This window comes from Podarcis bocagei (genome assembly GCF_964188305.1).
Source record: "Podarcis bocagei genome assembly, chromosome: 2".
NCBI classification, from domain to species: Eukaryota; Metazoa; Chordata; class Lepidosauria; order Squamata; family Lacertidae; genus Podarcis; species Podarcis bocagei.
Window position 1 is genome coordinate 87,962,599 of NC_138126.1, and position 14,470 is coordinate 87,977,068.

Genomic DNA, 14,470 nt, shown 5'->3' on the forward strand with positions numbered 1-14,470 from the left:
CACAGCTTCCAGCAAGATCTCATGCAACTCTCGTGAGATCTTGCTGGAAGCTGTTGTGCAAGCCCGATAAGCGAGGCTTCGGTGGGGGCAGTACATTCCTCAGATAGTGAAACAGGGTGTGCAACTCCTGCTTCTGCTACACAGACTTCCAATCCTAGTTCAGTGGAGCTGTTTTTTTGGGGGGGGTTAACTAACAAGCAACCCTCAAGAGAACAGGATATAACTGTCCGGACTGCTAATCAAGTCTGATTGCAAATACCACTTTTGCATTTCATGGATTTGGGCAGAACAGTTGTCCCAGTTTGATTTTTCTTGGGAGCAGAGATCAGTGGTTTGAAAGTATAAGGATCAGAATTTTGCTCATCACACAGGAGGTTTGTGTGGGAGGCCTAAACAAACCTCGGAGCCTAAACAGTTTTAAATATTGCTCTGTTTCTGGTGTTTTTACTTCTCATCCCCTTTCATTTCCCTTTTCCCAGCCCGGTCTATTCCACTGTTCGCTTATTTGGTTACACAGGGGCTATTTTGAGTTTTTACATGTTCTGGCATCACCTGCCAGGAAGATAATGATGAAGGAGCAAAATCATGCCATAAATACCCAACATGACAACTTGTTATGTTTGATTGATATGACAGCTAGTACAGTATGAATACTACTCTGCTTACCTGAATTTTGTGGCTATGAGTATATGAACCAGTTTCTGAGCCTAGCACTTCAGGTGATTTCAAAGTGACCATAGCAAGGTAGAGAAGGTCAAAATGCAGTATTGGATGCTGAGCTTCTGCAAAGCTTAATGGTTTCGGTGTATACACACCTGTTAGCAAAGGAGCAGTGAACCTTTGACATCTTTGTTTAGGCACAGATTAAAGAAACTGGCATTTTGTTTGTTTAATAATAAATTTTATTTTTGCCTTATGGGTGTTGAATTACAATAAAAGTCTGCGGGTTATAAACGTTAACAATGTGTTTGCAGGGCTACAGAACTGAAACTTGACCTTCTAAACATAAATTCTGTTCTAGGTTCCTATCCAAGGCTGTCACTCAGTTTCAAACTCAAGAGAAATATTGGCTACTTCATACTTCAGACCTATATGCCTTCCATTCTGATCACTATTCTCTCTTGGGTTTCATTCTGGATCAATTATGATGCTTCAGCTGCCAGAGTGGCTTTAGGTAAGCACTTTTTGCTCAGCATATATAGAGTGCTATCCTGTTGTGCCAGCCACCCATAACAGAAGCTCCATTCCTAACATAACAGCCAAATCCAATGGGTGACTTAGAATGGTGGAATTGTTGCACAGCTTAACTCTATCATTTACTTTTTATGCTGTTACGCTACTTCCACTTGTGATATCCATCACACAACAAAGCTCACCTGTGCTGCAGCAGCTCTTCTTGCACTAATGTTACTTTGGCTCTTGCCCATTGAATGTGCTTCCTGTACTAATTTTGGAGGCTGGTCAGGTTTACATATATTTAAGCACTGAAAAGCTTTCTTTTGAACCAGTTTGGATGAAATATTTAGAGATAATTTGAGTAAATCAAAGTAAATACAAGTGCTTCAGCTCAGCCAGATTGTGTGATGTTTTGTGCTGTGTTCAGCATTGTTGTGTGCTACTACCTATTAAATTTACATTTAAGATTCAGAATTTGAGTCATCATAGCCCAGCTAAAACAATTTCTTCTCTGAATCAGCTTAAAGTCATTGCAATTTATTGCAATCCACTGTTTACTTAATGGAGCAAACCTATATGAGGTGGGAAGTGAGGAGAAATAAAATTAGAAGAACCTATGCCCTGCCAATTCATGTGGAAAGAGTGGGGCACAGGTTTTTCCACCCCTTTCTAATTTGGTTGGAGGAGCACTAGCTGCAGACATCTCCATTGTCTCACAGAGAGGCTTATAAATCTAGATCTTACCCTGAGAGAGCAGACCTCTCTTATCAGGGAGATCCAAAAGACCATATGGCTTAGGTCACCTTTTCAGGGACCATAGAGTTTTGCAACCTTAGCTACTTTTCTTGCATTATATTTAATCTAAAAATTACAAAATATTCTTACCTTGCTGGTAATTCCTCAGACTCTGGGGAGGGTTCAAAGCTGGACAGAAATCATATTTTGCATGCAGAAGACCCCAAGTTCAGTCTCTAGGTTCTTGTTTCACAGGGCTGGGAAAGATCCTGCCTGAACTCTGGAAAGCCTCTATGCCCATCATTATAGAGAAGTACCGAGCTAATGAACCAATGGTGTCACTTTGTATCTTTTACTACACTCCTATCTCAACATGTAGTATTGTCTTCTTAGGTAAAATTTGGGTAAGGTTGAAATAGGATTCTACTTTGCAGGAGTATGGCTTCTTCTCTTAATGAGCATTTCAAATCCCACAAGTAAAATAGTTTACCGGGCTGAATCCTGATAATACCTGTTACCATGGACTTATTTACACCGTAGTATTGCCTCTGGCTACATTGGGGTAAAAACTCCAGGCAATGCAGACAAGGAATTCAACTGCCTTCAGTCACATGCCCTTGTTGACTTGTCTTGACATTTGCCAAGGCTGTCCAGAGCTGAGTGCAACTGCACCGAACCCCAGGTCTGGGCTTGAAGAGTAGCAAATAGGTTCTACATCTCTGACCATACAGCAGTAAAAGGCATTGCTTCTAGGATTTGTATCAGGCTTCACCAGTCACAAGACTTGATGTCGCAGAGTCCTTTTGTGCCTGAAGAAAGCTCTGAAGCCTGAGAACCTGCACAGTCTACAGTTCAGCTTAGGTCCCAAACCTAGACCCCACAATTCCTAGTTCAAACCCTCTTGTCCCTGACAGAAAAATTGACAAGTCACTTTGCTTTTATGTGGGTCTGTGAATGATGACTCTAGATTGTGTCCCAAGGCAGAATAGGAACAGCTCATGAGACACTGGCTTTGTCATGGTTAGTTTACTTTCTTTCAACTTGTGATTCATTCACCCAACAGTTATACACAAATCAGAGATTGAAAGAGTTTTTGTGTTGCCATTCCTACAAAACTAATAATGCAAACAATTCTTTTTAACCTCCTGGCGCAGTAAATCAATAAATGAGCAGCTACAACAAATGTTGCTTTGTTTTTAATATTTGGTTGGAAGCTGCCCAGAGTGCCTGGAGAAACCCAGCAGGGTATAAATCTAGTAGTAGTAGTAGTATTTATTATTCTTATTATTATTATTATTTTGCTTCTACAAACTAATAAAGCTGGTCTTTTAAAATTAGTTTACATTAGCAAGCCTTTTGAGTTTGCTGAACCTTGCATTCCAGCTAAGGATCCAACTCTAATGCAAATTTAAACTTAAGCCTCTTCAAGTTTCCATAGCTCTTAAGAAGAAACATTACCTAAAGGAAGGTTGAATGCATTCTCTACTGTTCCCTTGATTCACGCTAATGTATATTGCACAAGGTCTTCAAGCAAGATTTTTCTGAGAATTCAAACCAGAAGGCAACATGTACAAAAAATATTAAGTAAAACCAGCACACTGAAGAAAAAGGTACATTTTATAACCTGTGCAATACACAAGTGGAAAGATTTCCATGGTGTTGACTTTGAGAATTCATAGCATTTAATGGTTTTTTTGTTCATTACTGTAATAAGCATCACTACCCAAAAACCAAAAAGAAGCTAGTATGGAAAATATTTCTTCTAGTGCTACTCTAGAGTGAACTCCAGCTCCCCCTAATATTTTTATCTATATATCTATATCTATCTATATCGATACACGCACTCTATTTTGAATTTTTTGATACTTCCCCCCAGGAATCACCACGGTGCTGACAATGACAACCATCAACACTCATCTCAGAGAAACTCTGCCCAAAATCCCCTACGTGAAAGCCATTGACATGTATCTGATGGGATGCTTTGTCTTCGTGTTCATGGCCCTACTGGAGTATGCATTAGTCAACTACATCTTCTTTGGCAGGGGACCACAACGCCAGAAGAAAGCAGCCGAAAAAGCTGCCAGTGCTAACAATGAGAAATTACGAATGGATGTCAATAAGGTAAGTTCCAATGGAACATGATTAGCCTCTTATAGTTACAGCATTAGACAATTCATTTTCTTCCAAACAGAGCTTTTTTTTTACATTTGGTTCTTCTGCTGCACAAGTCCAGTAGGAATTTTATGGGCCGTCTTGGCTTTCACTATACAGCCTTTCCAGATGATTTTTAAAAAAACTAAGCAAAGCAAAACAAAACAAAACAAAACAAAACACCTTATAGTCTTATTAAATAAGCTTGAACTAACCCCAAGCCAATGTTCATAATATGATACTTCTAATAATGGATGAAGATGTAGCATTGTGGAAGAGATAAGATAGTTCATATGCCATGGAAAAAATAAATTTGTGTGTCTGCGCTCTGGACATATACACACAGACTGCAAAAGTGCTTTTATAGAAGAGTATTTGATCTAGAGGAGGCCTTTGCTCACAGAAGGGGCAGTTTTTGCCTCCTACCTTTACAGTTGCCCATGACACTTTCCAAACTGCTCTAGAACCCCCACGCCACTGAGCATATTTTCTAGGGGCTGAAGAAGAGAAGGGAAATCAGCAAAAATAGACTTCTCCACATCCATTAGTGGATCTTTACAAAAGATTTTATATCCACCCAAAAGAAAGAAATAGTGCATGGCTGTGATGGCTTTTTTAAAAATAATCAAAGCAATGCGAAAGTTTCATGAGATGGTGGGGGCATTAATGTATAGACAACTTTGTTAGTATTAGCTTTTTTCTATTTTCAAATTTTGATGTGCTTGTGTCCCATCCTCACCCCCAGCAAATATTTATTTGCTGCTGTTGTTTTGTAAAGTGGGCGGTTGACAGTAAAATACAATAGCAATAAACATTCAATAAATGTCACAATAAATTGGCATTTTAATAGTAAAACAGTCTAATAAGATGCACAGCACTACTAAAAGCATTAAACACATCAAAAGTGTCACAAGCTTATAAGAATTGGTGTTGCAAATTCTTTATAGAAAGTGTCGCTGATCATTCTTCTAAACAGACCCCCCCTCCCCATGGTTTTACATAGCATGAATTCTCTAGCTTGTTAAAAGTCTAACACAAGAGTGTAGCAGCTGAAGAAAATAACTTTTTCCCATTTAACATGGTGCTGTGCAGTGGTAAAAAATGCAATATTCCTACATTGGAAGAAGATCCATAGATGCCTGGATCCTGAGCAACCAATTGTCACAGCTGTACACTTATTTATTATGCAAAAAACAACAACCCCAAAATCATCTGGAAAGCCCTTGAATGCCTTGGGCTTTAGATACACTGTCACTTAGTGGCATTTTCCTCTTTCTGAAGCTTGATTTACAAGATGGATTGTATTCACTATAGGCTTTGCTGTCATCTGTCAGGCAGAAGGTTTGAAGACTTTAAAAAATTCATGAGTTTTCCAGCTGTTCCTCAGAGGAACAATCCAAAATGATGGCTAAACTACGACGTGCTTGAAAGCTGTGTGATACTCTGTAACAGAACCAAAAGGGGGTACAAACTTGACAGAGAATACAGAATCAATATAAGTATACTTGCATTTTTATAATGTCAGCAAAAGCATCATTTCAGCAACTATGACATGGATTTATTTGTAAAATTGCATAGATGTAAAACTTGAAATATTTCATAGGAAATCGTGTATTTATGTTTGTTTTTTTAAAAAAAATCCAAATTCCATGTCGTATTTTCTCCAATGTGTGAAAACTGAGGGAGAAAGAGTTAATAACTGTTGGATTCACATGGTTCTGGGCTAGACGTTTTGGTATGTTTCTGGGGTTTTTTTCCCTTTTATGCAAAGACTTCCCCTCATGTAGTGGAATGTCCCCTCGCTCTTCTCTGCCTGTGCATGCTTCCAAATCTGTTTTGGGATTTCCCTCAACTCTCCCAAGCAGATTGGGAAGGGGGAGCACAGGGAGAGAAGAAGAAGGGAGAGGTCTGTTGTGCAAGCAGAAATTATTGTGAATGGGGGTACTTTGTTGGATACAACTCTTCATTTCCCTGTTCCCTACCTGCAGCTTGTTACAATAATGGTACTATGGTAATTTTGCTTGACTTCTAGTTGCAAATAAACAGAGGTAAACTGCATAAAAACAGGAAGCAACCATCACAATAGCCTTATCTTTTCATAGTGGTGCTCAAAAACAGTTTATATAACACATACACACACAAAACTGTATTGGCATGTACATGTCTGTTTTCTAAATCTTTTTTTCAACATTTCAAATAATAAAACATGCCAAAAATGCCTGAAGGGGGGGTGCTTACAAAGAAAACCAATGAATAAAAGGTGGGCTAAGAATTACGTTTGGGCGCATGCAGGTTGAAAAAGAAAAGAAAATATGTTGTTCCTCACTTGAAGTTTTTTGAAAGTTAAATAATATAATAAAATGAATAGAAATCATTAAGAGTGCAGCTGTTGACTATGTGATAATTTGTAATATGGACTGTGGTAGAAGTAAATAAGAATATGAAATGCAGCAGTATTAGATCATAAAGAAGCATCAAGAATAGATTGTGGGAAACCTCTTAAACAAAATTGTATTAATTTGGAATTAATTTGTGTAATTGGGTTAAAATTGGAAAATCAATAAAAACGATTGGCAAAAAATGATTAATTTTTGGATATTAAATATTTGCTGCCAAAATTATAATTTCAAGTTTTATTTGGGGAAATGTGGAAGCCATTCACTCATAGAGCCATTTCACATATTACATTTTCATGCAAAGGTTTGCTCTATACAAAGGTTTTCTCATTGATACTCTATATGTATCAGCTTTCCAAAGAAGAGGGAAGGGACTCCATTTCCATACATGGTTCCTTTCTCTGTGCCTAGACTGTCTCCTTTTAGACTGTGGCTGATGGATATTCCTTACTTGCTTATTTAATATATTTCTACCTTTTGTAAATTAGACTTGGGGTGAATGATAGTACAACAAGATATCCAATGAAGATAGAAGCATAAATAAATAATAACAGAAGATGATGTCTAAAAAGAGAATAGAGCTGTCAAGGTTCAAGAACACAGAGCAGACCACACAAAATAAAACATGGACGGTGTGAAATGAGCATATGTAGGGCAGCAGTTCCACAATTTGAGTGCTGTGACAGAGAAGGCCATCTCTTCATTGGCCTCTTGCAGGGGCACTCAGAGGAGGGCTTCTAGGGAAGATCTGAACCAATTGTTTAGTTACCGTTGTAGAAGGTGGAACTGAAATATACAGGTATCAGGCTTAGGGCTGTAATGACCAAGACCAGTATTTTGAATTGAGCCTGTAAACAAACTGGGAGCCACTGAGGATCTTTTAACATCGACGCCTATTTGTCACTGCTTCCAGAAGCCCATGGAAGTCAGTGTGAAGTTTCAGGTGCCAAAGGAAAATGGTTTCAGAACTTTATCTCCAGAGATGAACCAACATTTTAGATACAACCAAGTGTTCCTCCAGTGTATCATAGGGCATGACAAAACTGTTGTAATTTTTTAAATCAAAGCATCAGTTTTTGTGGTGCTATCAGTTGTCTGATGTTTCATAAAAGGTAACTTGCAACATTTCTTATTTTCTAAGAGGTCACAATTCTCACTCTTCAGAAAACCCTTCTTGGAAACAACAGCAGCATAGCTTCATTTATTCTTTCAACAACCTTTGTGTGTAGCTTGGTGCAAGTATAAATTTCCCTAAATCCTGACGGGCCCACCTGATCTGTCTTCTCCATCTGGCCTGAATTCTCCCAACCCTTCTCTTTTCAGTACTGTAAACGGCACTCTAGTGTATAGGGCTTAAGTCAATGTGTGAGGAGGGAACAATGTCCACAAGCATACTAGTTCTGCCTGTTCATCCTCCTCATCGTCATCCTCTAAATGTTCCTCAATGGCTGTCCGCATCAGGGAGACCTGTATCTGTGGAGGTTCCTTCATGTTTTGGAACCCTCGTTTTGTGGGTTTTTAAAATGCTCAGAAGCCTCCATGAGTACAGGAGACTTCCCCACTGCCATCACAAATAGGGCAACAGCCATGGGGATGGGGCTGCAGCTAGAATGCCTGATTTATGGTTTCAAATCTCAGTTTCAAGTGTAACCATGGTTGGAATGGAAGCTATAGACAAAGGAAAAGGAAGAGGAAATCAAATAGGAGAGGAAAAGAACTGTGCATGCCAAAGGGGTGTTTCTCGAGCTCTTAAAAATTATAAAGAAGGGTATCAGTCTCAGGTTTTATTGATTACTTTATTGTTAATGTTTCTAATTCACCTTCCATACCAATGAATCCCAGGGTGCTGTATAATAATAACACCAAGAAAATACCAGAAGTAAATTATAACCCATTAAACTGATAAAATCTAAAAGACAACGGCTAAAAAAGCAGACCAAATGCACAGGCAGACAAGAAGCCTTTAACTTGACACAGAATAAATTGCAAAAACAGTCAAGTTTTGGCCTAATACCATTCCAGATAAGCCTATCTGAATTGATGCTGTGGATCCTCTCAACAGTGTCTCCCAAAATATTTTTGTTATTTAATTTTTATAACCACAGTCAGTCCCTAACGTTCCAGCTCCGTACAAAAAACAGAAAGCAATCTACTCAACATAATGATTGCCAGCACAGAAGCAAAATCTAATAGAATGTGTCCTGCTGCTCCTGTCCTAGTAATTGACAACCCTCAGACATGCTTAGTGGTAACACCTTTCTGCTTCTTGTCTATTGTCCTGAATGCAGCTGCTTGATGTTTACCCAAGTGCCATTGCGTGGACAGGCGGAGTCCCCAGATCCCGCGCGGTCCCCCCCCCCGTCATGTGAAATAACGACTCATGACAACGTGCTATGGAATTAAATTGGCCACAACTTCATTAACTTTCAAATGTGGGTAGACCTTGGCTCAGGCATTGGGCGTTCTCCCTCCCCAGTCCCCAGCCGGGGACCTAGGGAGCATCAGGGTTATCCAGTGTGTGGGGGGGGTGATGGGCTGGCTCTGGAGAACATATGTTCAAGCAGAGATAGCCGCCCCGTTATGCCGCCGCCGCAGGGGAGAGCAATGGCGACCTTCCGGCGTACGATCAAAGCCTCCCTTCAGAAACCCCTTTAACGGGGAACCATGGTATCGCCGCCGCAAAGAGGAAGATGGACTAAAGGATTCCGCCCAAGGCCTGATACCGCCAAAGTTGTGACGTTTTGCTACAGGAAAGGCGAAACCTGCCAATGCAGGGAAATTCCTTTCTGGCCCTTTAACAGCGACCTTAACGTAGCAGCGCCCGCATACCTGTGAAGAAAAGTTAGCCTGCAAAACCTGTGAAGAAAAGTTAACCTGCAAATAAGACATTAACTGAGGGTGGGTAGGGTGGGAGAAGCTCTGGAGCCAAGTGAGGACTCCCAGGTAAGATCCTCCCTCTATTGTGTGGGCAGGTAATCCCTCCCCTACCTGGCCTGGTCTCCTTGGCAACGCTTCCCCCAGGTGGGATTGGACAACTGACTGAGGTAGGCGGAGACCTCCAGGTATCCCACTTGAGGGAAGGCAAACCAAGCCTATGCTGTTGGAGCCGCTCCAGATCTAGGGGCTGCGCGCGTCCACGCAAAGGGCACCCCCCGTTTTAAGCGTGGAGCAGTCATTGTCAGGTTTTTAGCATTCCAGGGTGGGGTTTAGGGCTCAAAGGTTTGCCCATGAATCAAATATACTGTGAAATCTGTTTGTTCTGTTTCACATTCACATTCTGTTCTTACCAAGTATCTCCTTTTTGGGTATCCATGCTATAAGTATGTGAACTTTGTGTTTATATATTTGACTCTGCATCTCAATTCTTCCTTTAATTCAGTTTTGCTAGCAAAAGAAACATAAGGGTTTGCCCATATGGTGATTTCACAGCCATTTACCAAGAAAACATGCATTCATAGATCAATTATATTATATTTTACACATTAAATCTTGGTCCAAAGCTGCTTCAGTTCCATTGAAGCCCCTCTTCCATTGATTTTTCATGAATTCCCTTTCTATTATGTTCTAAATGTGTAATTTGTTCAGTGCTGACACCGCACATTCAGCCTGGGAAGATAGTGTCAAGACTACCATAATGCTTGTTTTGTCAGATCAATTGGTTTTAATGGCTTTAATTGCACTTACACCTCGACTTCTGACTGAATCTCCTGCAGTTGACTGTCATGTTATTCCTTATTCTCTTTACTTTCATCAAGCTCTCTATCCACTTAGCTCTTATAATTTACCTCCATGTGAGATCGTTTCCTCTTCTGCCATTCCATGTGACAATGTCTTTGGCTTTTTAAGAGATATATGATGTATTTGAGTCCAAAAAGCTCAAATCATTTTGGATATTTGACACAGGCATGACTAGCAAAGCCAACTATTGTTTTCTTCTGTGAAGCTCCGGTGTGTTCTGTTATCTTCTGTCTCACATTTAATTTAGAATATGGTCTGTAAATCTATCATCCAATTTCAAAGAAGTATTTAGAGTTATTTTACAACTACTATGTTAGTTCTAGCTCTGCTCACCATTCCCTAATTAGTAGAAGCCAAAAGACTTATTTAGCATATTCTCTACTTTGTCTTCCAGATCTTTTATAAAGATATAAAACAAAATGGGACCGAATTGCGATCCCTGGATCCCACTGGAAATCTCTCCCCATCTAGATGGACTGCCAGTTACGATTACTCTCTTAATACGGTTAGATAGCCAGTTTTTGATCCATTTGATTGTACTAATTGTCCAAGACATCTTATGTTGGCTTTCTAACCATAAGATATTGTATAGTGCTGTATGAAATGCTTTACTAAAACCCAGATAAAATATCCACTGTTTTCTCATCATCCATTACATTGTAAGTCACTTTGAATTCTTTTAGTAGAAAAGCAACAAAAGAATTTTTATATAAATAATCTATGTTGCAATGACAATTTATGAATTAATTTAGTAGGTTTAGCTTTAAGCCATGTTGATCTAGCCCTTTGTGAATATACTCCATTTGTTTTATTATTATGGAGTTGACTGCTAAGGTTCTAGTATGAAGTCACGATTTTAACTTATTCCTCATTTTAGTGGGAACTATGGCTCCTTCTAGATTATTTTAGTCTTCCTTAGTTTTTCACAGATTCATTGAGGAGTGCCTGAAAGTTGAAAAGTTTATTTTTGGATGCATTTCAGTTTGTCTTTTATTTGTATGAGACTCTCTGTGTATGTGTATATATGTGTGTGTGTAAGCAGTTACTTGTTTTGTGTAATCTATTTCCCAATATACTGAGGTTGAGCTTTGTTCTTCCATTTGTTCTTCCATATATATATATATATATATATATATATATATATATATATATATATATTCATACTTGAAGCCAACATGAAATCTTAATCCATAAAACTTTTCACACTGCTTGGATATCATACCATCTTGGATTTGCTTTGTTCCAGGTATTGTTGCAACTCTGTTTCCTTCAGTGAGCAATATTTTTTTTCTCTTCATTTTCCATGCAGAGTATGTAAATCATTTATCAATAACTTCTTAGCACTGCAAATTTTTTCTGGATAGCTTCTTTGGGGCTTATGCCTGTCTGAGATTTAACATTCTGAGCTTCCCTTGTTTCCTCTTTTGGGATCTCTTATCTCTTGCTACTGCTCTAACCTGTTTGATGCACCTTGCATGCTCTTATATGAAGATGCAACAGTAATAACAGCAGTAGTAATTTATAACAACCTAGTAAGCAACAGTATTTACATGAGAATGAAGGAGTTTTACTAAGCAGCGTTTAGTAGAAGGAGCCTAGAATTCTGTGCCAAGATTCAGTTCTTTTACATAATTGTACAGATTTGCACATGTTCTTTCTGGTTGCAAAAGTTGAAAAAGTTCAACTGCCTTTGCTACTAGCAAACTTCTTTTTAGTTTACTGCCTGAGATTTATTTGTTTTTCAAGTCTACTCACTTATAAACTCATTATTATTATTTTTGTCTAAACTTTTATCCCACAATATCTTTGTCCAATAATACACAAATAGGATCTGCTATTTTGTAGAAGTGTTCATATAGAAATCACTTCCTTTGACAATTAAATCATTTCAATATATGTTAATAAAACTTCCATTATTGATTCTATGAGGCAAACCTCTCTTCAGAATACAGTCTGAACTGATGTGGCCAGCATCTGCACTTTTGGATAAGGTATATTATGTGGACATGTTGGCTGTGATTTAAGAGTACTCTGCATATAATGATAAACTTTGGCTCAGTAGTCTCTGTATTATGTCACATATCTACGGACAGCGTGCTTGAAAACCTGGAAGCCTGTTCATTCTCTCAGAAACAACCAACTAAGGCTTACCTGTGCCTTCATTACATATCTTTAGGTACTAGGCGCCAGTTTCTCTTTAACCAGGCCTTTGGCTGATTAACATTACAGTGGTACCTCAGTTTAAGAACAGTCCTGTTTACAAATGATTCGGTTTACGAACACCGCAAAGCCGGAAGTAGTGGCCCGGTTTGCGAACCTTACCTCGGTCTAAGAACGGAATCTGAGCAGTGGAAGGGCACCAGCAGAGGGAGGCTTCATTAGGGAAAGCACACCTTGGTTTAAGAACAGTTTCAGTTTAAGAACGGACATCCTGAATGGATTAAGTTCATAAACCAAGGTACCACTGTATATGTCCTTTTAAATGTTTTTTTTGGGGGGTATCAGTTTGTGTTTTTATTTAGTATTATGTGTTCTCCTTTTGTATTTCTATGTTGTTTGAAAAGTGTCTCCATCTCAGGCAACTGGTTCCAGGTCATTTTGTTAAATCTCCCTAGCCAGAATAAGAGGTGGGAGAGGGGCATAATTAAGAAAGAGCAAGCCTGGGGGGACTTTAGCCAGCATTGTGTTTTAGTTTACTAGTGAAGGTAGGATTGAAGAACATGGTGAGAGACCTTTTTTGTGTTGCTCTTGGCTCCCATTTCAGCTGTCAGTGTCATTCAGTAGTTTCATAGGTCCACGAGAAAGTGGAAAGAGAATTGCAGTATAAAGGCTACCGATTTCCTGGCCACAAAGGAGATAGAACCAGTTCTGCTCAGTACTAAATCTCCAGCTACCAATCAAGTTTGCATCCCTTTTGCACTCCCACGATGACAACAAAAAATTCAAATGAATTTGAAATAAATGTAGCATAGAGCTGGTCCACTCATTACAGTTTCCACAAATATGCCAATGAAAAAGTGCAACAAGTGCAAATGTATTTGTATGATGATGCTATATCAGTGTCAGGTGGCAAACTGTGAATGACAGGGATGGGGAATTCATAAAGGAAATTTCATTTCCTCTGACATCCCAGTGCCTTTAAAAATTGAGTATTGGGAAAGTACCCCCCCCCCGAGCCAATTTCCAGGGACATCCTTTTGGAGGGTGTGGGACCCCATTGTGCTAGAGGAAGTCCTTGCACAGAGTTCCTGCTGATAGCACTCATTAGTTGAATCCTGCTAAGTGTTTGCCTTTATCTTGAGTTATTCCTACTGTTTAGGATATCATGAAGCTTTGATATGCTTATGTATACATGACTTTCCACCATGTAAATATTTATGGTTAAGCTTCAGTTCAAAACAGGGATGGAAAACCTGTAACCCTCCAGATGCTGTTAGACTCCAGCTCCTATCAGCTTCGACAAGCATGGCAAACAGTCAGGGATAATTGGCATTGTTGTCCAACAATATCTGCAGGGCTATAGGTTAGCCAGCTCTGGTTTAGAATGTGGTCAAAATCTATACGGCATACTTTGCAGGTTTAGAGAGTTGCCAAAATTAAAGCAGTCTGCAATAAATGACTACTTTAATCCATATTTTCCACATTGAATTTGTATTTTTTAAAAAGAAAGTGCCTAAAAGCAACTATTCATAACTATGCATTGCTGTTGTGTAAGAATTTTCTATAAACCAGCAGTGTGCACGCCATTGTTTTCCATCTCTCCATTAGCATTATGTAAGAATTTGCTTTGAAGGTAATGTGAGGCAGTGGTGGCAGCAGACTTTGCCTGTGGCCTCTTACAGAAAAGGTCACAAGGTAGCTTCTCCATACAGTCTGTAGTGCTATTCCTGGTGACATCAGAAAAAAGGTCAAGTCAGCTGTGTAAAGCTCTCTGTCCATAGCAACAATCTCAGAATGCCATCTTTAATTTGCACAAGGACAGTGTGTATCCAGCTTCTGCTTGTTTAAGATACATCTGTTATCTTACATAATCTGAAAGCCTGCCTTCCAATTCTTTCAGAGAGCTAAATAATTAGCTTTCGCCATGACAGAAAAATTCTCAGAAAGTACTTTTTTGTTGTTGTTGTTCAAGATCTTTTTATAGAGAATAATTCCGATACAGCTATCACAAATAGAATGTTTAAATGTAGCAGTTCAGACAGTATAGAAAAGTACAACTGCATAATGCTTCGACAGAAGCAGTGGTATCATTTGGGCAAATAGTGGGTTGCAAT

General features: G+C 39.1%; 1 protein-coding gene across 7 annotated transcripts in view; it reads left to right on the plus strand.

Annotated features, from left to right (window-relative positions):
* Window positions 1–14,470, plus strand: part of GABRB2 (gamma-aminobutyric acid type A receptor subunit beta2) — a 103,010-nt gene that overhangs the window by 80,155 nt on the left and 8,385 nt on the right. For 5 of the 7 annotated variants that reach the window (XM_081184748.1, XM_081184750.1, XM_081184752.1 and 2 more), the window contains exons 8-10: window positions 1,022–1,174; window positions 3,788–4,032; window positions 10,591–10,701. In XM_081184748.1, coding sequence (XP_081040874.1) covers window positions 1,022–1,174; window positions 3,788–4,032; window positions 10,591–10,701 — 509 coding nt within the window. The remainder of the gene's footprint in view (window positions 1–1,021; window positions 1,175–3,787; window positions 4,033–10,590; window positions 10,702–14,470) is intronic. The other 2 variants (XM_081184753.1, XM_081184754.1) reach the window with 1 other exon arrangement.